This window comes from Mus pahari, chromosome 5 (assembly GCF_900095145.1).
Source record: "Mus pahari chromosome 5, PAHARI_EIJ_v1.1, whole genome shotgun sequence".
Classification (NCBI taxonomy): Eukaryota; Metazoa; Chordata; class Mammalia; order Rodentia; family Muridae; genus Mus; species Mus pahari.
The window spans coordinates 18,213,373-18,235,187 of record NC_034594.1 but is presented as its reverse complement, the minus strand read 5'-3'; the positions used below and the strand labels follow the sequence as shown (position 1 = coordinate 18,235,187).

Sequence of the window (21,815 nt, the reverse complement as noted above, 5' to 3'; positions counted from 1 at the left end):
ACTGGCTTGCTTCCCCTGGCTTGCTCAGCTTGCATTCTTATAGAACCCAGGACTACCAGCCCAGGGATGGCACCACCCACAATGGGCCCTCCCACCCTTGATCACTAATTGAGAAAATACTTTACAGCTGGATCTCATGGAGGCATTTCCTCAAGGGAGGCTCCTTTCTCTGTGATAACTCCAGCTTGGGTCAAGCTGACACACAAAACCAGCCAGTACACAAGCTCTTTCCCTTTTACAGCCATTGCGTACACATCTGTAGCAAGACAGTTGGAGCGGGAAACCTGAGCAGGAGCTGAGGAGGTCTGCGGAGTGCGGTTCCTCGGTCAGTGGGAACCGTTTGTCTTCTTGGATGTTGTGGCATCTCATGGTACTCCGCATTAACCTTTAGAGAGGATTGAAGGAGTCACACAGGTGTGACCAGGTCCCTTCTTGCTCTGAAACCCTCTGCACGATGTAGCTCTGTCACAGGGACAACACTCAGCCCAGGAGAAGCAGGTCCAAGCCTTTGGGATCCTCCAAGATCATAGGCCAGAAAGAGGGTCTTTGCCACTTTCCCCCAACCCTCTGCCATCTTGGGTGGTGGGAGGTGAGTCACAGGCGGTCACCTCTTTGGCTGTGTCATCTGTTACTTTGACCCTGAACACCGTGGAGAGGGACATGTAGGGCAGTCAGTCAACAGTGACGTGAGCAAGGGCTGCTTCTAATACCCCACCTTCGCTCTAATATCCAGTGGGCCCAGGGGCGTGATGCTCTGTCAGAGCGTTCGACTGAACTGATGTGAGGCCAGACATTTCCATAAAGCTGAATTGCATGAGGGGTGGGGTGGCGGGAGCTTTCAGCCTTGTGATGAAATTGAGAGTTCATACTGCTCTTGTAGAGGACTCAGGTTCTGTCCCAGCACTCTCTCCTGGCCTCTATAGGCTATAGGCACCTGCACACTCTGTCTGTCTGTCTCTGTATCTTTTTCCATCTCTCTCTCTCTCTCTCTCTCTCTCTCTCTCTCTCTCNCACACACACACACACACACACACACACACACACACACACAATTAAAAAAACATAACTAAGGATAGGTGTGGGGCCGAATGCCTTTAATCCCAGCAACCAGGAGTACACTGACTAGTTTTATGTAAACCTGACACAAACTAGAGCCATTCTGGAAGAGGGAACCTTAGTTGAGAAAACAAGCCTACCAGATTGGCCTGTGGGCAAGTCTGTGCCATTTTCTTGCTTGATGATTGGTGTGGAAGGGCTCGACTCTGTTATGCTACCCTGTGCTACCCTGGGCTGGGGTTCCTGGATGTTATAAGAGAGCAGGCAGAGCAAACCATAAGGAGCAAGCCAGTAAGCAGCATCCCGCCATGGCCTCTGCACCAGCTCCTGCCTCCAGGTTCCTGCCCTGGTTGAGTTCCTGTCCTGACTTCCTTCAGTGGTGGGCTGTGTTGAAGAACTGTAAATTGAATGAGTGAACCCTTTCCTCCCCAAGGCGTTTTTGGTCATGGTGTTTTACCGCAGCAATAGAAACTCTAATTGCGACAGGGAGGAAGAAGACAGGCAGCTCTGTGTGAGTTTGAAGCCAGCCTTGTCTAGACTGCAAGCTCCAGGCCTGCTAGGGCTACATAGTGAGACCTTCTCCTAAGTAATGGTGGTGATGGTGATGATGGTGATGATGGTGGTGATGGTGTGATGGCAGTGATGAGAAGGAGGATGGTGATGATAGTGGGAATGGGGATGGTGAGGATGTAATAGTGATGAAAAATTTGTAAAGAAACCAGCCTGGAGGGAGGACAAACACCCTGACATTTATATTACAGGCCACCTAACTATTAATGCCAACTCCAGCACAGAACGGTGTGTATGTTTCTGTCCTGCTGTTAAATATATCCATTCTATCTGCTGCCCCCCCTTCCCTGTCATTTTTACCTTGTATAAAAGCCAAACTATAAACTGGCTAATCAAATATTCAAACTGCTCTTTTTCAGCCTGAGGATTCATAGTCAATCCCAGAAAAAGAAAAAAAAAAAAAAACTTTCCAGATAGAATGTGCTGTACCCAGAGAGAGGGGCAGGCTGTCTCGGGTTGGGCGCGGGAGGCAGGAACAAGTTGCACCCATTTCTGTAGCAGGATAATGGTTGAGTCAGTCACAAACATTTGTTCAGGAAGAGGGTAAATCCAAGTGGATAGAATGGTTGTCATAACCGGGCTGAATTACTTGGAAATGACCTAGTGAGCGTGGGTGTGGGGTACGGCAAAGGAGGGTAATTTTATATGGGGTTCACCAAACGTCCACTGTCCTTCTGTATTTGCTTGCAATTTTCCCCCAAGTTCAGAATCAGAAGACTCCATGTAAATGGTGACATTAAAATATTGCACTGGCCCGGCAGTGGTGGCGCACGCCTTTAATCCCAGCACTTGGGAGGCAGAGGCAGGCGGATTTCTGAGTTCGAGGCCAGCCTGGTCTACAGAGTGAGTCCCAGGACAGCTAGAGCTATACAGAGAAACCCTGTCTCGAAAAACAAAAACAACAAAAAAAAATTGCACTGGCATTCGGGTGACACCCAGGAAGAATTTTAACCCAGCAGTATGCCACAAAAACCAAAGCCAAGTTTCTTAATGTGGCTAACAGCTATCTGTTTAAAGGTGCACTGGATACTCTGTTGTGATTTTCCTTGGTTGGTGGGATTACGGGTGTTTTTTGTTTTGTTTTGTTTTGTTTTAATTTGAGGGCAACTTTGAAAATGTCTGACCTGCCCGTTGTGTTTTCTGTGACACTGCTGACATCAGCCATCAGAAAGCCACCCATGTGACTGTGGACATGGTCTTTCCTGTCTCCTCTCTGCCCTGGACTCTGGCTTTTCAGAGGTGTGTGCAGGGGAGGTGACGGTCAGAAGCAGTCCCCGCAGCCATGGCGCTCGTCGGTCGCTGTGCGCGAAGACGTGTTCCTCTGACATGGATTTCCTTCTGCTTTTAGTGACCTGGATATGATTTCCACGAGGGTGATGGACATTAAACTTCGGGAGGCTGCCGAAGGCCTTGGGGAAGATGGTGCAGGTGAGACCCCAATGTGCCCCGCTTTGGGGGTGGGGAGAGCTTTGTTTAGATGCATGGAGCCATGCTCTGTGGCTTTCTTTGTGGAGGGGAATGTCCAGCCCCCATACCTGGTCTGCTCAGACATTCCCCAGCTCCATGCTGTCTCTGGAAAGACAACAGCTTCACCACTTACTGCCATCTGGCAACATTGCTTTCTTGCTGCTCTGCCAAAGAGTGGGGTCTTTGTCTTTTTCCTTTTCCTGGAGGCAAATATGTTCCTGTTGTTGACTTGAAAGCAAAGGAGCAGGGCTGAAGCTGGAGTCCCCGCACTTCTTGGGGGTGGGGAAGTCACATTCAAGGCCAGATTGGGCTACACATAGAGGCCAAGGCTAAATGGCTCTGTTTATCACCCCAAGGTACGCATAGGAGGTTTTGTCAAGTACAGGATGAGCTGGTTCTCCAGAGAAATTGCATCAAAAGAGCCTTTGTCCCTTCTTCTACAACTTTTTCCAATCCCTTTATCTTAGCCTCTGCTGAGCCAGCTTCTAGGCTCTTCAGAACACATTCCGAGAACACCCAGTCGTGGGACTGGTGTTTATGTCTTGATACAGTTGTGAAGTTGATAAAGCCACTGGTCTCCCTCCACGCGCACCCTCACCGGTTCCAGCCGTTTCACTCACCTTAATTTGTTAACAAAGGTCTCCAACCCTCTCCTGTTCAAATTCAAAGTCCCAGGACTGGTTTTCTTTGAGCTAGGTCAGGAAGAATAACTTCCCATGACAATGAACCCATGAAGGATAACTTCCCGTGATAATGAACCCATGACACCGGCTTCTGCCTTCAGACACTTATTCCAGTGGACATTCTATTTCGTGTATGAAGATGGATTGTTTGGTTTACATTAGGACCAGCTTTCTGTCATATTTCAGTAGCTATCAAATAAATCCAACTACAAAGTGAGGGTATTTTAAGATTAACCCCGAGTGGGGAAAAATGGTCATGCAAACTGTATCATGGGACACTAAATTATTGCCTCTTAAAATAAGAAAATGTTATAGCAAGTATTTAACTCCTCACAAAATAGCTTCATTAGAGGCCAGTCTGGTCACTGTGAGGAATCAATTTTAGAGAGTGAGAGAATCCATGTGTTGGGTTTCTAATAATAGTAAACTTGTGGTAACCAGACCAACTTTTCCTTCTTAAAATTTGAACATTCTAGATGAGAACATGAGTTGAAAGGAAAATGGTAGCTTAGAAACGTAAGCAGGCAAATTTTCCTTCAGTCTTTTACTCTGAAACTTTGAATCTCATTTTCCTGTTGGGCAGGATGGCGAGGTGGGTAGAAGGTAATATACAGGATCCGAGGAGACCCATCTGATGGAAGGCTTTCCCTTGGATAAGCTACAGCTGTAGAGGTCTGAACCAGAGATAAACTGGCCTTCCTATGCACTTGTAGTTTCAGTTGTTTGACTCGGAAAATCCAGAGACCCTCAACCTTGTACTTGGGTCAATAGGGCTCCTAGATCAGACTTGACCCCAGGGACTGTGCAGACACAAGTGGTCTCCTTAAAGGAGCTGTCAAATTGTCTCACCTAGAGTAGGGCACTTGGGAGGTGAAAACCGGACATCAAGCCATCCTCAGCTACAGAGGAAGTTCAAGGCTACCCTTTCTCAAACAAATTAGTCAGGTAAGCGGGCCTGGAGAGATGCTCGGAGGTTAAGAAAGGCTTGTTGCTCTTGCAGAAGACTTGGGTTCAATTTCCAGGAGCTACATTGTGACTCACAACCCTCTGCAACTCCAGGTCTAGATCTGATGCCTACACATGGTGCATTTACATACGTGCAGGCAAAACATTCACGTGTGTGTGTGTGTGTGTGTGTGTGTGTGTGTGTGTGTGTGTGAGATAAAATTTAAAACAGAAGAGAAGGGAAAGCAGAAAGGAGAGAGACAGAGAAGAAAAAGCTCCATCGATCTATATCTCACAGGATCTAAAACAACTCAAAGGGAGCTACAGACATAAGTGAGAGATTCAATCCTTTATAAGGGTAAGAGGAAATACTTATTACCTACAGCTACAGCTAGACCAGGGTCCTTAGATATAAGACCTTAACCCCTAAAAAAAAAATCTGAGTGGAACCTCATCAAAATTTAAATTTTTTCTCAGCAAAAACATTATTATGAAAATAAAAACAGAACTGGAGAGATGGCTCAGAGGTTAAGAGCACTGGCTGCTCTTCCAGAGGTCCTGAGTTTGATTCCCAGCAACCACAGTGTGGTTCACAACCTTCTGTAATGCAAGCTGGTGCCCTCGTCTGGCCATGCTGGCAGAACATTATATACAAAATAAATAAATAAATAAATAAATAAATCTTAAAAAAAATAAAATAAAATAAAAATATATGTCACAGATTGGGAAAACTGTAAATCATGCTGATTAAAAACCTTACATCCAGCATACATTTTAAACTATCCAAAATAAGATAACAGCAACAGCTGGCCTAATTTAAAATTGACCAGGGACTTTTAAACATGGTTTGCCTAAGCGTGTGGACAAATGCCAGCATCTGTATTCCTCCAGTGATATAAATTAAAAACTGCAGCTTTAAACTAGATTAAAACTTAAAAGAAAAAATTTACAGGTAGTGACGCTTTGCCCGGTAGAATACAAAACGGGTATAGCCACTTAGAGACATTTTGGCATTTCTCATACACTGAAGAATTGGCCTAAGGACAGTGGAAATGTGTGTTTACACAAAGACTGAAGGTGACTTTATTCGTGATCACCAAATGTCCTTCAGCTGGTCGTGTGGTTTAACCGACCAGTGTACCTATAGAACAGAATACTACTCAGCAATAAAAAAAAAAAACCAAAAAAAAACCAAAAAAAAACCTATTGGTGTTTAATAACAGTATAAATGAGCTTCTAAGTGAAAAACATCCAGAATCAAAGGCTGTGTCATGTGACCTGATCCGCACACCGTGACTCAGCGACGTAGGAAGAGCAGACATGAGGACCTGCTCGTCAGTGATGGGGAAGCGTGAGGAGATGGAACGGACTTGTTCTGTATCTTGGTTGAGGAAGTCATTGTGTTGATCTGTAAATACCAGAGTAATAGTTACCATGATTTAAAATATCTTAATTCATAGTGCCAGCTTTCAAAACAAGTGGATTATTTTTCAAAATAAATATAATTAATGGAACTTCAGCGTCCAGGAATGTGGAGAAGATGGAAAACGTCAAAAAAGACAGAGAGACGAGAGCCTGTAGCACGCATTCACATGGGCTAAGAGAGGATGCCCGGAAAATTCTAGAATTGTTAAGAAAGAAAAACAAACAAACAATAGCCTGGCCTGCAGGTTTAAGCTGCCCAGTGAGGGCTGGAGAGATGGCTCAGTGGTTAATAGCTCTTGCTGCTCTCACAGAGGACCCAGGTTCAGTTCCCAGCAAAGCCACCCAAAACTCCAGCTTCAGGCCAGCAGGTACCCTCTCCTGGCCTCTGCAGGCTCCTCAAGTGTACAGACACATGTACCCAAATAAAAATCAATTAATTAAAGAGAGAAAGATACCCAACGAGTCCTAAGAGGAGTAATAAATCAATAAAAGGAATAAATAAATAAATAAATAAATAAACCCAATGACTCCTAAGATGAATAAATAAAAGGCAGCAGAAATACAGTGGGAAAGATTTGGCCAAAGCCAAGTTACGAGTGTTAAGTCCCAGGAGGAGAGGGATCCTACCTCCACAGGAGCAAGAAGAGTCATGGCGGATTCTTAACAGTACCTCAAAGCTTCGAGCGATTTGAAATATAACTACCAACCTGGAAGTCCAAACCTAAAGAGGATGTCTGTCAGGCCCAAAGGGGAAACAGAGGCGCTGTCAAAGACCTCTGCCTGCCTCTGATAGACTCCTTAAAAAACGTGACGTAGAAATTGACAACTAAAGAAAGGTCAGTAAAACCTTCATCTCTCTCTCTCTCTCTCTCTCTCTCTCTCTCTCTCTCAAATTGTTAGGACAAATTCATTTATTTTAAAAATTAGTACAGATATAACATATAAACTCAAAATGAAAATGGCAGAGCCCAAATTTCCAGCTCTAAAAAAGAAAAGAAAATACACTGTTTTCCTGAGCATTATAGGAAGTTTATGGAATCTGTCAGAACGTGGAACCATAAAATAAGTCTCAACGGATTTGAATAGAACAAAATTCAGAGTGCCTTATCACATTCCAACTAAATTAATAATGGAGAGATAGAAGCTTGCCAAGTGCTTGGAAGTGAAGGCATGCCTTTCCGTAGACACACAGATCGTGGGCATCAGGACATACTTCAAACCAAGTAGTAATGAAAACACAGACTTTTATGATGTGTAGAACTTAACAGACCTAGAGGGAACTGTATTTCCTGAAATGTATTTATTAGCGAAGAAGAGAAGGTTTAAACATTGTGCTTTCCTCAAAAGGACCTTAAAAAAAAAATCGCAACTCTGGGCATGGGGGTGTGGCTTAGGGGTAGTGCTCTCACCTATCTTCCGGAGCCCCCCCGAAGAGCTAACTCTTCACAAGCCACTGGTATAGCTGACCAAGGAAAAAGGAGGGACAAATAATTAACACCTGGCAGGCACAAGGACACACCATGACAGGTGCTGCGGATGCTGGACACACAAGTGCGTCTCCGTGGTAACGTTTGCCAGTAAATTTGAAATGTTAAGATGCAAATAAATCCCTATGTATGTGAGACAACAGAACAGACTGAATAGCTGTTTAAGAAGCTGGGTCACAAAGTCTAGGAGAGGAAGATTAACTCTTGAGGTGCTTGTGAATTCACTGATTTAGGTGTCTATATCCATGCAGTGCCCGCAGTGGCCAGAAGAGGGTGCCAGGTTGCCCAAAGCTGGGTTTTTCCATTGGTATAGAAGCGCTTGGCTGTCACACTCTGCTCTGCTTAGCCACTCTCCCACCCCCTGAGCAGCACCTGGGTGTCAAGGCAGGAGGCCTGTTTACTTGTGAAGGTCTCCAGGGACACCTAATAATCTGTTGACTACTTGAAGGCCAGGTGGTGTCCCTGTCAAACGCAAAGACCTCCCGAGAGACTTTCAGCACAAGCTCTGCGTGGAGAACCATCTGCACGCAAGATAAACATCCCTTGATTTGAAAGGAAGTTTCCATCGGACATTGAGAAAACTGCCTTAGAAGTCTTGTCCCCTCTGGAGCAATGACATTTGCCTGGCTCTTGCTGGCAGAATCTCAGGTTATTCCCCACGTAAAGACAAGGTCATTTCAAGTTCCCGAAGGGACTTTAGCACAAAGACAATTAAAAAGACCCTCTCTTATATCTTAAATCAGTTCTATGTGAAACTTAATAAAGCCGCCTTAGACAGTTTTAGCAAACTTGGGCTGTGTCACATGGCAGGTTTGTGTGCTCGGGTTCTGTTCCCTTTTACCATCCCATCTTACAGATACTCTGAGAAGTACGGACCATGGCTGAGCTGTCCAAGGGCAGTCATGGGTTTCTGGACCTAAGAGACCTTGTGGGCAGGAATGAAGGTGACATCGGAGGAACACACTCTGACCACAACCTTTCCACTGTAGCAACAGCCACAATTATTTGCTCATTTTTCTTACATACCTACCCCAGCACACAATTTTAAAAATAAAATAAATCCTTAAAAAGTAATATATTAGAAAAGCAACTTGGATCAGCCTTCACCTCCTCTGACGTTATATGTACATTGTGTATGAAGCATTTACGGTGCATATTGGAGAGATTTAAAGACCGTGGTACCTGGTGAGAGGAAGGTTGCTTGGATTTTGATTCTCGCTCAGGTGCAGAGCTCTGGGCTCATTTACTAGTTGGAGAGGTGGCTCAGAGGTCAAGTGCCCCGGCCACTCTTCCAAAGGACCCACATTCAAGTCCCAGCACCCACATGGTGCTGCCCTCACCTGTTCCCCTCACACACCTGCACTGCCCTCACCTGTTCCCATCTCACACCTGCATTGACCTCACCTGTTCCCCTCGCACACCTGCACTGCTAATCTTTTTTCTTTTCATCTGAATAGGAAAGAAAAAGTCCAAATTTAAAACTTTTAAGAAGCTGTTTGGGAAGAAGAAGAGAAAGGAATCACCCTCACCCTCGGGAAATAGCGCCTGGAAGCAAAATCCGGCCAAGAGCGAGGTCATTGCCATTGAGGAGTCGGGGCCCGTGTATGACTCTGAAGATGAGCTGGAGTAAGTTGCTTTCATGTGCGCTTGGCTTGTGAGCCTCAAGAGGAGGGGACATTGGGCACAGGAGGTGTCCAGAACTCTTATTTTCAGTGCCTTGGTATCTTGGCAGGTCCCTGAGCTTCCTCCCCTCCTGGGTGATGTGACAGCCTTGGGAGTTTCTTAGTGCATGGTGTGTCTTTTAGCTTTTGCAAGCACAGGGATGGAGAAAGGTGGGGGAAACCTGGTTGTGTACTTACTACCTGCTGGGTGTGGTAACTGGTTAAAAGGTCACGGCGATTGGAGCTGGAGAGATGGTTCAGTGGCTAAGAGCACTTGCAGAGGACTGTGATTTGGTTCCCAGCATCCACGGGATGGCTGAACCATCTGTAACTCTAATTCTGAGCTCTCTGACGCCTCTGAGAGTGTACATGTATGACACACGTATGTACATGTGGGCAAATCACTCAAAAGCATAAAATAAAACTTTATAAACTCTTTTAAAAAATAAGTTCACAGGCTGGAGAGATGGCTCAGGTTAAGAGCACCGACTGTTCTTCTAGAGGTCCTGAGTTCAAGTCCCAGCAACCACATGGTGGCTCACAACCATCTGTAATGGAGTCCGATGCCCTCTTCTGGTGTGTCTGAAGATAGCAATAGTGTACTCACATACATAAAATAAACAAATCTAAAACAAAACAAAACAAAACAGGAAGAAGTTCACAGCTATGCCTGGGAAGATGGTTCCGTGCAGGTCTGTAATTCCAGAGCTCCTGAAGCAACTTGGAAGGCAGAAACGGGCCATGCTGCAGAAGCTCATGGGCCAGCTGGTCTGGGGTTGGGGTTGGGGGGGTGCGGTTAATAACAAAGGACCTGTCCCAGACAAGCTAGAAGGCAAGGACTGCCATCGGAGCTTGCCTCTGATGCATACCTGGGCACTGTGGTATGTGTGCACCCAGAGATATGGTTTTTTAAGAGCAAAGTAGCTGCAAAAGATTCGAACCATAACAGAAATTAACAAAACCAGCCAAAAGCAACCAGGGAGCCTGCCCAGAGTCTCACAGAAAGGGCAGCACTGGGACACGGACCCTGGTTTAATTAACTAGGAATGCCCTAAGACCTGGAACACAGTACCAAGAACACACATCTCTGGACTTGAACGCTGATTAAGTAAGGGCTCATTCGCTATAACAAGGCCTGCGGATAGCAAGGCTATGGCGTCTTGTCTGGACCTGACTAATTCAGATCCACTGGAGATGGACACTCAGGCAGCTCTGGGAGACAAAACTTTTATTTGTAACTTGTAGTTCATCACAATACAGTTGTGCGTCTCCCCAGTGACCCCCAGGGTCATATTTTGGACTGCAGAGAAGAGGAGGAAGCTTGAAAGATCTTTTAAACATCAACTCTCATGTCAGGGTAAAGTGCCAGCCAAGAGCTGACTCTAGAGGCGGAGAAGTTACACTGGCCACTTGGTGGCGCTGTAAGACTGAAGATGGAGAACCAGTGGTTCCAGCCGCGGCCTCCACCCCCACCCCCACCCCCACCTCCAGCTAGCTAGAAGCAGAAGGGGGGTGGGGGGGGTAGTAGGTGCCTTGTAAGACTGCAAAGTTGTTGGGGGAAGGGGCAGTTCTGGCTAGGCCAGGGAAACTAACCCCACCGCCATCTCCTGGTGTTTAAAAAGCAAGCCCGGAAGTGATCTCTCTAGCCACAAACAGGCACGTAAGCTAGAGGACCAAGCTCTGGGGAAACAACCCATACATGTTCCTTTTCATAGGAACCCAGGGAAAGTGGGACAGGGCCCTTGATATCTGTCTGTGACTAGCACACAGTAGGAACATGATTGACATTAGTTAGGATTGCATACCCTTCTACAGAGGACCTGAGTTCAGTTCTCAGCACCTACAGGAGGTGGCTCACAGCTGTCTCACTCCAGCGCCAGAAGATCCAACCCCTCTGGTTTCTGTGGGCATCTGACTGTAATTACAGGCACCTGTGCTCTCGTGCACCACCCCCTCCACCGTGTGTGTGTGTGTGTGTGTGTGTGTGTGTGTGTGTGAAATTCAGGATAAAATAAAAGAGAAAAGAAAAAATTTAAAGGTGATTAGAGATCCGGTACAATGAGGTTCTAGAAGGAAAGATGACTTTTTTTCAAGGTCAACACTGAGGAACAGACCATTTCTTTAGTTTCTATGAGAAACTTCTGCAAGGTCACAGGCAGACGGCCTGTGCTGGGGTGTCCTGGCTTCATCTGTGACAGCCCCCTGGGTCCCTTTGCCTACAGAACACCCTGCTCTCTGCATCTGCCCTCAGGACACTCAAGCTCCAGCCTTTGTTCTCCTGATTCTATATTGGCTCATAGTGAGCTAGATTATCGGCTCTCAACCTGTGGGTCTCTACCCCTTTGGGCGGCACAAATCAGATAGCCTGCATATCAGATATTCATTTTGTAATTCATAACAATAGCAAAATTACAGTTGTGAAGTAGCAACAAAAATAATTTTACAGTTGGGGATCACCACAACACGAGGAACTGTATTAAAACATCTCAGGGTTAGGGAGGTTGAGGACCGATACTCTAGAGGCCTAGCGGTTGAGCTTGGAGGATGTGAGTGTGGCCTGCCCTGCATCAGAGGCAAATTTATTCATTCTGTACAGTGATCTGTACTGCATGTACACCTGCAGGCCAGAAGAGGGCACCAGATCCCATTACAGATGGTTGTAAACACCATGTGCTTGCTAGGGATTGAACTCAGGACCTCTGGAAGAGCAGTCAGTGCTCTTAACCGCTGAGCCATCTCTCCAGCCCTATTTTACCAATCTTAATCCGGAGTGGTCGCTGTCAGTACTCCCCGGTTTGTATATGATGCCCTTAACGTGTAGATGGTCCATTTCCTCAGTGCAAAACTGTGACTTTCTAATTCCTCTGTCCATTTTACACATTCCTGGGTTTCTTCTATGAAGAACTTTCCTTTATCAGGAGCGGGAGAGATGGCTCAGCAGTTAAGAGCACTTGTTACTCTTGGAGAAGATCTGGGTTCAGTTCCTAACACCTTCATGGCGGCTCATAGCCATCTGTAACTTCCGTTCCAGGAGATCCGATGTTCTCTGACCTCCTCAGGCACCAGGCATGCGTGTGCTATCCATATGTATAGGCAAATCCTCACATGTGTGTAAATTAAATAAATCCAAAAATTAAAAAATAGCTTTCCTTTGTCAACTTCATGAGAGCCTGAAGTACAAGCTGTTCGGGAAAAACAAAATAATGCTTGGTTGGTGTTTGAGTGGTGTTTGAGTTGTCCCTGACACTGCCACATCTAACTGTGACCAAAAAAGAAAAAATTCTTTCCCCCCCCAAAAGATTATTGTGGACATTGTATTTTTAAAATTTTTTAAATTTTGCTTTATTTACACAGAATTCTATGTAACCTAGACTGGCCTCAAATTCACTATATAGTCAAGGACAACCCTGCACTTCAACCATCCCTCCATCTTCACAGTGCTGGGATTATAGGTGTAAGCCACCACACAGATCTCATGTGGTACTCCAGAAGGCATGCCGGGCTTTGTGCATTCTAGGCGGGCACTCTACCAACCGAGCTACATACACATCGACCCCAAACACTCTGATTTTGAATATATTTAGTGTGCCTTAGTCCATAACAGTCTTTATTCGTTGTCTCATTTTGCGATCTGAAGTCTTGCTTCTGAGAAGTCCCCGTTCAGTGCTGTATGCTTCCTGGCTTGGATCGTTTTCACAAGCTGTGTTTCCTTCCTGTCAGAGAGAACTTGCCTCGGAGATCACAGCGTGGGTGCGGTGGCCAGGATGGCTACTCAGCTATAGTGTCCTCTAGACTGCTACTGGGTCGGACTAGGAAATAGGTTTATTTCTGAGAGAATTCTGAGCAGTTTCATCCACTGACACTGCAATTCCAGGGAAGATGAAACTTCTTGCTCTATTTCCCTGTAACCCGTTTCCTGTTAACACAGAAAAGCTTGGCTTGTGACGAAATTGCTTTCTGTTTTCTTCCTGTAACCGTGACTTCTCTTTCCCCGTTTCCATAGTGATCCTCCTGCCTCTGACTCCCCAGTACTGTGCCATGATATGCCATCATGTCTGCCATAAAATTAAGCTTTTCCCCCTAGTCTTAGAGATTCCCCTTTTGTATTGATTTTGTGTCTTGTTGTGTAACACATTGTATGTTTCCAAAGACAAAATTGTAACTGTCGTTACCTTTGACAGCTGTCTCCCCATTCAGTTCTTTCCTTCCCTCTTAAACCACACTCATGTATGCCCACTTGCTCAGCACATGTCTGCATGTTCCCACCGCGCTGTACAGCTGATGTGCCACACTCTCTGTCCCGTGAGTTCTGGTAAGCCCACGCCAGTACAGGGTCCTCATTTGTCCATAACAGTCTTTATTCATTGTCTCATCTTGCGATCTGAAGTCTTGTGCATTCTAGGCGGGGCACTCTACCAACCGAGCTACATACACATCGACCCCAAACACTCTGATTTCGAATATATTTGGTGTGCCTCCATCCCCTGCCCAGCCCTCCATCGGACATCTGAAGCTCATTTGATTTGACAGCTGCTGAGGGACACGTGTTGTTTGCCATTGTATAGATACTGTAATAACAAATGACCATGTCCATGCCCCTTCATGGGGTTTCTCCCTGTCTTTTCTGAGGCCTCGTCTTTCTGCCTCTAACTCCTATTTACTCCTGGACTGGAGATGTTTGGGCAGTAGTTAGGGATTCCAGAGGGTGGACCCAGGCTGTTGACTGTAGGAAGAAAATCTAAGCGCATGTATGTCCTTGGCATTTGGAGCATGTGCTCTGTGGCTGAGTCCTTCTGAGTGTCTGTGAAGATACAGCCCTCCAGGCACTCTGGATTTCCACTTGCAAGCTGGCTGTTACAGGCTAGAAAGGAAACACCACTGAGCTGAGATGCTCAATGGAAGAATACTTTTCTGGTGTATGCGCGCACGCGCGCGCGCGCACACACACACACACACATGCACATGCAATACATATAGTATTACAACACAGTTGGATATGCAGTGGGACGAGCCACACCTTCAAGTCCCCAGTGCCTCATAGAAGACAGGATGCCCAAAGAGGACAGGGTGGGGCTGGTGCGCACAAGACGTCCCGTGCATGCAGAGGCCGCTTTCCTTCCTTAACTGAAGGTCTCAGCCGCCTCCTTCCACCTATTATTCAGCAGGCTAGGAAAGTCTGACGGCTAATTCCCACATCCTCTGAGAGCATTTTATGAATGTCCTGGGACTTGCTTTGAGTCAGCTCCTCAGACTTCAGCCGGGCTTCCACGCTTCGGGTCACAAGCACAGTGATGGGATACACAAACTGTGCCAGATCATCCATGCAGAGAGCATCTCTACAGGCTTGCCGTTCTTGTTTCTGTGGTCTGGACCATCTTGGGGAGATGCTGTTGTGCCTCCAGCCTCCAGCTTATGGGCCCCACATTAGCTTAGCCCGCAGCCCACGGCCTCACATTCCCAGGACACCTGAGACAGATTCCCACAGGACCCAGCCAGCGCCAGACTTTTCTCTCCACAGGCTTGTGACTCGGACCTCATGCCTCCAAACTTTCGTTTTTTCCGCTAATCAAAATAATCTACAAGCTTCACATCTCTTAGGAAAATGCCCTTCTGTAGGTTCTGACTAGTGTTTGATGGTGAAAGGGACAGAGAAGCAACTGCTAACTGTGTGTGACAGAGGGCTTGGGGGGGGGATAATATGCATTCATTCATCCCCTCTCTCACTCTGAGTCCCTAGGATCAGGGACAGATGGAGGTGGTGGAAGCTCACAGTGGCTCTTTCTATTCTAGGGAGTCCAGGGGTACTATGGGCAGCCGGGCCCTCTCCCACGACAGTATTTTCTTTCCTGAATCGGGACAGGACCCTGCTCGGCCCGTGCGGGTGTTCTCCCAAGAAAATGTGTGTGACCGGATCAAGGCTTTGCAGGTAAGGGTTCGCTTGGCACTCTCACTGGGTGTCTGTCCAGTGTTAATCTAGAAGTTTCTAAGTGATCTCACTTTAGCATTTTATACAGTTGAAAGTCGGGTCACAGGTTCTTCACAGGTCTGAGGCATGCAAGTTAGTCACATTCTGACTCACTGTTGGTGACTGCCTAAAGAATAAGGACAGTGGTGAGGGAGCTGGGGACAGACATTCAGGTCAGGGCACTGTGCGAGGGTGCTGAAGTTATTTCCTGAATGAATGAATGAATCACAACAGGAAGATTTGTTGCTAGCTATTGTTGATGAGAACACTAAGAATGGTTACTATTCCCTCATAGTTAAAGATACAATGTAACGTGAAGATGGGGCCACCGCCTCCAGGAGGCCTTCCTATCAAGCGGGCAGAGGAAACTGGCATGAGTTCTGAGGATGACGGACTGCCCCGCAGCCCCCCAGAGATGTCCCTGCTGCATGACGTGGGTCCAGGCACAACTATAAAGGCGAGTGTGGTCTGTGCCCTTGACTATTTCCACCCACACCTGACACTAAGCATTGCTACAACTCTGGAAGCCCTCCATGTCTCCCAGCAAGGTCTCTTGAGTGAGGGAGGCTGAGCTGCCGTCTCGTGCGGTTGTGTGGTCATTCTGATGCCATCTGCTCGGTGCCATGTCTTTCTTGCCTGAGCAGATGCCCAGAGCCAGAAAAGAAGGGAAGTAGCTCTCTCTCCTCTGCATCTCCCCTCCCATGACAGTGGCCAGAGCACAAAGAGAACAGTAAACACTGAGTAACATTCGGCCCTGCCCCTGAGTCCTGACCGCAGGAACCTGCTGGTTTGGGTGAGTCACATGAAGCCCTCTGGGGAAAAGGCAGCCCAGGGAGTCTGACCTCAGGCACTGCAGGAAGTGATCCCAACTGTTGTACCCCCATAGACTCCATCTCACCAAGAAACACCCCAGCATGTTCATGGGGCTACTTTTGTATGTGGTAAGAATATTACTTTTGTATGTGGTAAGAATGTTACTATCCATTTAATGTACACATGTATAGAAGACAAAGAGGATGGCAGTTGTCTCCATATTAGTAAGCCATGTGAAGGGCAGATGTACTGGGAATGATCCAAGTTATATTGATCCTTGAAAAACAAAGTGAGAACAGAGTTAGTGTTTGATAGCTGGGCGTCCTTGGATCCCATGCACCCCTGGCCCGCCAGGGCGTTGTTTACAATGTAACTGTAGAGTTACCACTTCTGGGCTGTTTGGAATTGCATTCAGTAACCACTCAACTTCAGTACATAGAGTTCCCTCTTCCCAGACACAAGCTAGTTCTTTTTTGTAGTTGTAATAGTAATGAAAAGTCAGGACTGTGGTGCGGCTGATTTGAAGTCAGCTCTAGGGGTCGGGACTCCCAGAATCTGCCTTCAGGGAGAGCCTATCTCTGGTCACAGTAAGAAGGCCACCGACCCACACCTGCTCTCCAGCTTCAAGAAGGCCTGGATGATGGGGAAGGTTGCCTTACTCTGTGGAAGAAAACTATGTCTGTTAGCAACTTCAAACACTCCTGTGTGCAATTGCATTGTCCCTGTTCAGCATTAGATATATGGTTGTGTGTCAGGCTCTGTTTGTGAGGAGCTACCTGCTGATTCACTTTTGACTTTACCATCCTTCCTCTATCTCTTGCGCCTCTGACTTGAGTCTCTGACTCACAGTAGCTGGTTCTATCTGCAATTGGCTGCATCGGATGGGGTGGGGTGGGGTGGGGTTTCGGGGAGCAGCTTCATTTGTTGAAGACAAAGTTCAACTCCAAACCCGATCACCACTGCAGTGCACAAATTTTAATTAGCCAAATGGGGGTCACTTGTGCAGGGGTCACACTTGTCTAATTTTTTTATTTCTATGGTTCTGACTTTTTATTTAAAAATGAACTCTGAGGTTTTACCAGTTATTGAGTAGTATACCCAATCTACTGTCATCATAGGAAACCAAAGTTTGGGGGTGGTGGTGCATGGCTTTAATTCCAGGCAGAGGCAGGTGGAGCTCTGTGAGTTCAAGGCCAGCCTGGTCTATAGACTGCGTACCAGCACAACCAGGACTACATAGAGGGACATCTCAAAAAACAAACAACAACGTTAACCTGACACGAATATATAGGTCCAGTGTTCTGATACATGCAGATTATTATCATTATCATTATTATTATCTTTGTTTGCATGCTTGTTTAAAGACGATGGGATTGTCCTCAGAACCTAGAGGATGGATCCCAGATTCTCTCTCTTGACCCTTGTACTGGCTGGTTTTGTGTCAACTTGACACAAGCTAGGGTCATCAGAGAGGAAAGACCCTCAGGTGAGGAAATGCCTCCATGAGATCCAGCTATAAAGCATTTTATCAATTAGTGATCAATGTGGGAGGGCCCAGCCCACTGTGGGTGGTGTCACCTCTGAGTTGGTGGTCCTGGATTTTCTAAGAAAGCAGGCTGAGAAAGCCAGGGGAAGCAAACCAGTAAGCAGCACTCCTCTATGGCCTCTGCGTCAGCTCCTGCCTCCAGGTTCCCGCCCCATTTGAGTTCCTGTCCTGACTCCCTTTGATAATTAGCTGTGGAAGCATAAGCCAAATAAACCCCTCCTCCCCAACTCGCTTTTGGTCATGGTGGTTCATTGCCACAACAGAAGCCCTGACTGAGACATCACACATCTGAGCTACATGCACTATAGCATCCGTGCTTTGCAGGACAGCCTGCCGACACTCACTCCAAGGAGAGGCTCACTGTATTCAGTGGGGCAGGCATCTTAGGGTATTCTCTCAGTCTTCCTCTTGGCTGCCAAGGGCTTCTTGTCCCCTGGCAACACATTTGCTCATTGCTGACATTTCCTCCCTGCTGAGGTGTAAACTAGTAACACCTAGTCTGTAACTCACCATATGGTAGCTGAAAACCAGACTCCCGGTGAGGCTGTAAAGACCCTTTCCAATGAACAAAGAAAGCTTGCCAGATGAAAGGCTGACAGGGGGCTCCATGCTTCCTGTGACCTGCACCCTGATGTCTCACTGCTGGGCCACATGCCAAGCTTGGCAAAAAACAGCAGGTTCCTCCACCCCTAGAGACACTGGACTAGTCTGTTTTGTTGGTGAAAGTAGCTATGGAAAGTCTTCCTGTGAAGAGAAGTGACCTCAGGGTTGTCCCCACCCTTTGAACTCCCGGTCAGTTGCTCTAAAGGGACATTCTAAAACATTCCCTGACAAGAGCCAATTGAAAATACTCTGTCCCAGGTACAGTCTAAAGAGCCCAGAAGCGCACCAAAGTGGAGCTGGTAGGGTAGCAGTCTCCATCCTTGTCACTAAATTAATGCTTGGTGTGTTTGTCCCTTGTGCCATGAAGATCCTAGTGTCCTCGTCCCGGCCGCAGTCTCCCGACCACATGAGCGATGCCTCCGTTTCGTCTCGGACCTTGGATGGTAGCCTGGCACCTGTGGTTGACTTCAGCCACCCTCCAGAATTCTCTTCCTGCCTGGACAACTCCGCAGCTAAACACAAGCTCCTGGTGAAGCCCCGCAACCAGCGATCGAGTAAACTGAGGCGGCTGTCTTCGGTAATCGGCCTTCCTCCTCAGTGGAGGGATGGGGTGGGCAGACATGACAGTCCTACCTGCTGCCTCATAGCCCTTCTGAGCACCTCCATGGTGGGTAAGATCACACTGCAGATGCTAGTTTGCTCATCTTTTGCACCTTGAATCAGACATGTCTCTCTTGCATAAACACCCTTCTTAGACATTAATACTTGCATGGATATGTTCATTCCACAAACACCAAGAATCCACGGTGTCATGTGCCAAACCTGACACCGTCTATTCTTGGACTCCTTTTACCCTGATGGGGCTTAGATGCCTCAGCTCTAGAGAAGATGGGGGTGGAAGGCAGGGCAAGCCAAGGACAATGGCTCACACAGAGAAGGACTTACAGAGTAACAACCTTCCCTGTCCTCTTCTCAAGACACAATCACAAGTGTTGAAGATTCCATGACAAGCTAAGGTGCAGACAAATGGCAGGGCCCACTTGGGTTTCAGGAACTTCCTGAAGAGAGTGAGTTGTCTGTTTGGTGAATGGGAGTTTTATAAACTCAAGCTGACAGGGTTACCTGGGCAAGAATCAGTGAGGTAGAAGATAGGTTGAGGATAATTGCAGACACAACATACATACATACACACGGATATTCCACACACAAGGAAAAAGAAGACATGGAAAAAGGAATAAAAATATTCTTATTAAAAGAAGAAACCTTTGTCTTACACAGCAAAACACTAGATATCAAGACTGATTTTTATTACAAAGTTGAAACACACTTGAGTACATCTGACTGAACCCCTTGGCTCCCACCACAGCACAAATAGCGAGAGATAGGTGCCAGTTATGTCTCGGTGTTTTGCCTTGCCACACAGGACTGTGCTCTGCCTATGAGTCTAGATGCAGCTGGAGCAGACCGCCTGTAAAAGTTCACACCTTTAGTTTCTTACAGCACGTGGTCCTCAGGCCCAGTCAGGCTGTGCCCAGAGTAGGGAATGTTGTCAATTTGTTTGAAGAGGAGCACTAACATTGGATGACTAGTTCTAGTCTGGTGACTGGAAGAGCTGCCAAAGGTTATGACCCAGAGCTCAGACAGAGACAGCCTCCCTTCAGCCAGACAGAACAGCTGTGCTGTGTGTGGCTTGGCAGCTTCATCTTCTGGTGGTTACTGTATGGTGTACCAGGTACTTCCTGGTGATGCAGGTATAATGCTAGCCTAGACTGATTCTACATCTTGGTACAAGCTGAGCATTTCTGGTCCCAGAGTGCCAAGCCATTTCAATGCCCCACGAGAGGAAACGCCAAGGAGATTATCTAGCTGAAGTGGACACTATGATGCTGTGTCCTGGCTGTGATGGAGAGGTTGGGCCCCTTCCTGCTGCAGCTAGCCAGAGGTACCAGGCCATGCAGAAATGGTTTTTCTACCCTTAGGCTCTACTCAGCCTCCAAGTACTCCCTCTGGAGAGCACACCTCCATGCCAGCCTTCATCCTGATTTACCCCCCATGGTCCCCTCTTGTAGCTGCTGGTAGCCCGGCTGGAGGGTGCTCTACCCACACGGGACCCCCAGCTGTCTGCTGAATTGGTCTAGATTCTGGTCAAATCATGACCCCCAGGCCTCAACACCAACGATTTCCTATAGTAGCAAAAGAGCAGTCACAGGAACCTGCAGCCTTTGCAAACCAAACCAAACTAAACCTTGTATAGACTTCTTCCTGCAACTTCTTTTGAAATCCAAGAGAAGAGAATTGTGAGTTTTGGCAAAACTTAGCTTAGGTATGGTCACAAACATCCCAGACTTTAGCAAGCAGATGCCAGCTAGAAAATGTTAAAAAAAAAAAAATACAGCTGAGCATGTTCCTGGGGGTTAGAGCACTTGCCTCTCTGTACAAGGCACTGGATATGGCCCCCAGCATTACAAACATCAGTAACAAGAACCAACTCTAACATGCCCAAAGTCACCTTTCCTGCCGTAGGACACAGAACAACAGAGCACTGTTTAATGCAACACCCCGACTGATGCCCAAGGTCCAATGTCATGAGCATTTTGATATCATCAACCATAGGACCCTAACCTTGAGTCATCTTCACATACTGCCTTTGTGGGCCCTGAGTTGACCTTGATTTTCATTTTCTTGAGAGGAGAGGTTGAGTGTGTGGTAACCAAAAGGAACCTGGGTCCAGATTCCAGCGATCTTTCAGAAGAAAGAATGCCACAAGACAGCGTAGGGTGCCAGGTACACTAGAGGCCAGAGCGGGAAGCATCACGGGCTTAAGAGGGGGAGCCTGAGGGACTCCCCAGCTGCTGGTAGACTGTCCTGGAGGTACAGATCCAGAGGCAGCATGTGGCACAGTGGTGCAGCGTGAGGCACAGTGGTGCAGCGTGTGGCACAGTGGTGCAGCGTGTGGCACAGTGGTGCAGCGTGTGGCACAGTGGTAGAGCCCTGGCTTGACATTAGTGTAAAACCAGAGAACCTAAGACTGACATTTCTGGATCTTGTTCTGTGGCTCGCAATTCACTGTGTTTGACCTGGTAAAATGACTTTTTAAGAAAACTGGATAGTTTTTCAATGAGGGCATGTCTCTGGAGAGCAGTGCCGTGGGTCTGGGTGCTGAACCCAGGACCAGAGAGTGCCTATTCACCTAGGAATACCTGCCAGCATAAGTTAGCTCAGTCTTGACCAAAATTTCCGTGCCTTTGGACTCCAGGCTCTCCAAGTACAAAGAGATAATAACAAGCCTTTCCCCACTCAGATACATCTAGGGTAAAACAAAGTGATTGGAGAACACAACACCAGACAGACAGTTGCTCCTTCTTGGTCCTCAGGCCTCTAGTTGGCTATAGACGGGCACCCATTTGGACATATGAGTTGCTGGGGTTTTTTTATTCTTTTGCTTAGTTCTGTTTTTTTTTTTGTTTTGTTTTGTTTTGTTTTGTTGTTATTTTAAGGCCGGATCTCACTACATATAACTCTAACTGCCCTAGAGCTTGACATTCATACACACACACACACACACACACACACACACACACACACACACACACA

The 21,815-nt window shown here is 46.9% G+C and overlaps 1 protein-coding gene across 5 annotated transcripts in view; it reads left to right on the top strand.

Moving 5' to 3' along the window:
- Positions 1-21,815, top strand: part of Kiaa1211l (KIAA1211 like) — a 111,474-nt gene that overhangs the window by 73,479 nt on the left and 16,180 nt on the right. For all 5 annotated transcript variants that reach the window (XM_029538202.1, XM_029538201.1, XM_029538200.1 and 2 more), the window contains exons 2-6: positions 2,975-3,054; positions 9,091-9,259; positions 15,085-15,220; positions 15,555-15,716; positions 18,589-18,798. In XM_029538202.1, the coding sequence (XP_029394062.1) occupies positions 2,985-3,054; positions 9,091-9,259; positions 15,085-15,220; positions 15,555-15,716; positions 18,589-18,798 (747 nt within the window). In that variant the 5' untranslated portion in view covers positions 2,975-2,984. The remainder of the gene's footprint in view (positions 1-2,974; positions 3,055-9,090; positions 9,260-15,084; positions 15,221-15,554; positions 15,717-18,588; positions 18,799-21,815) is intronic.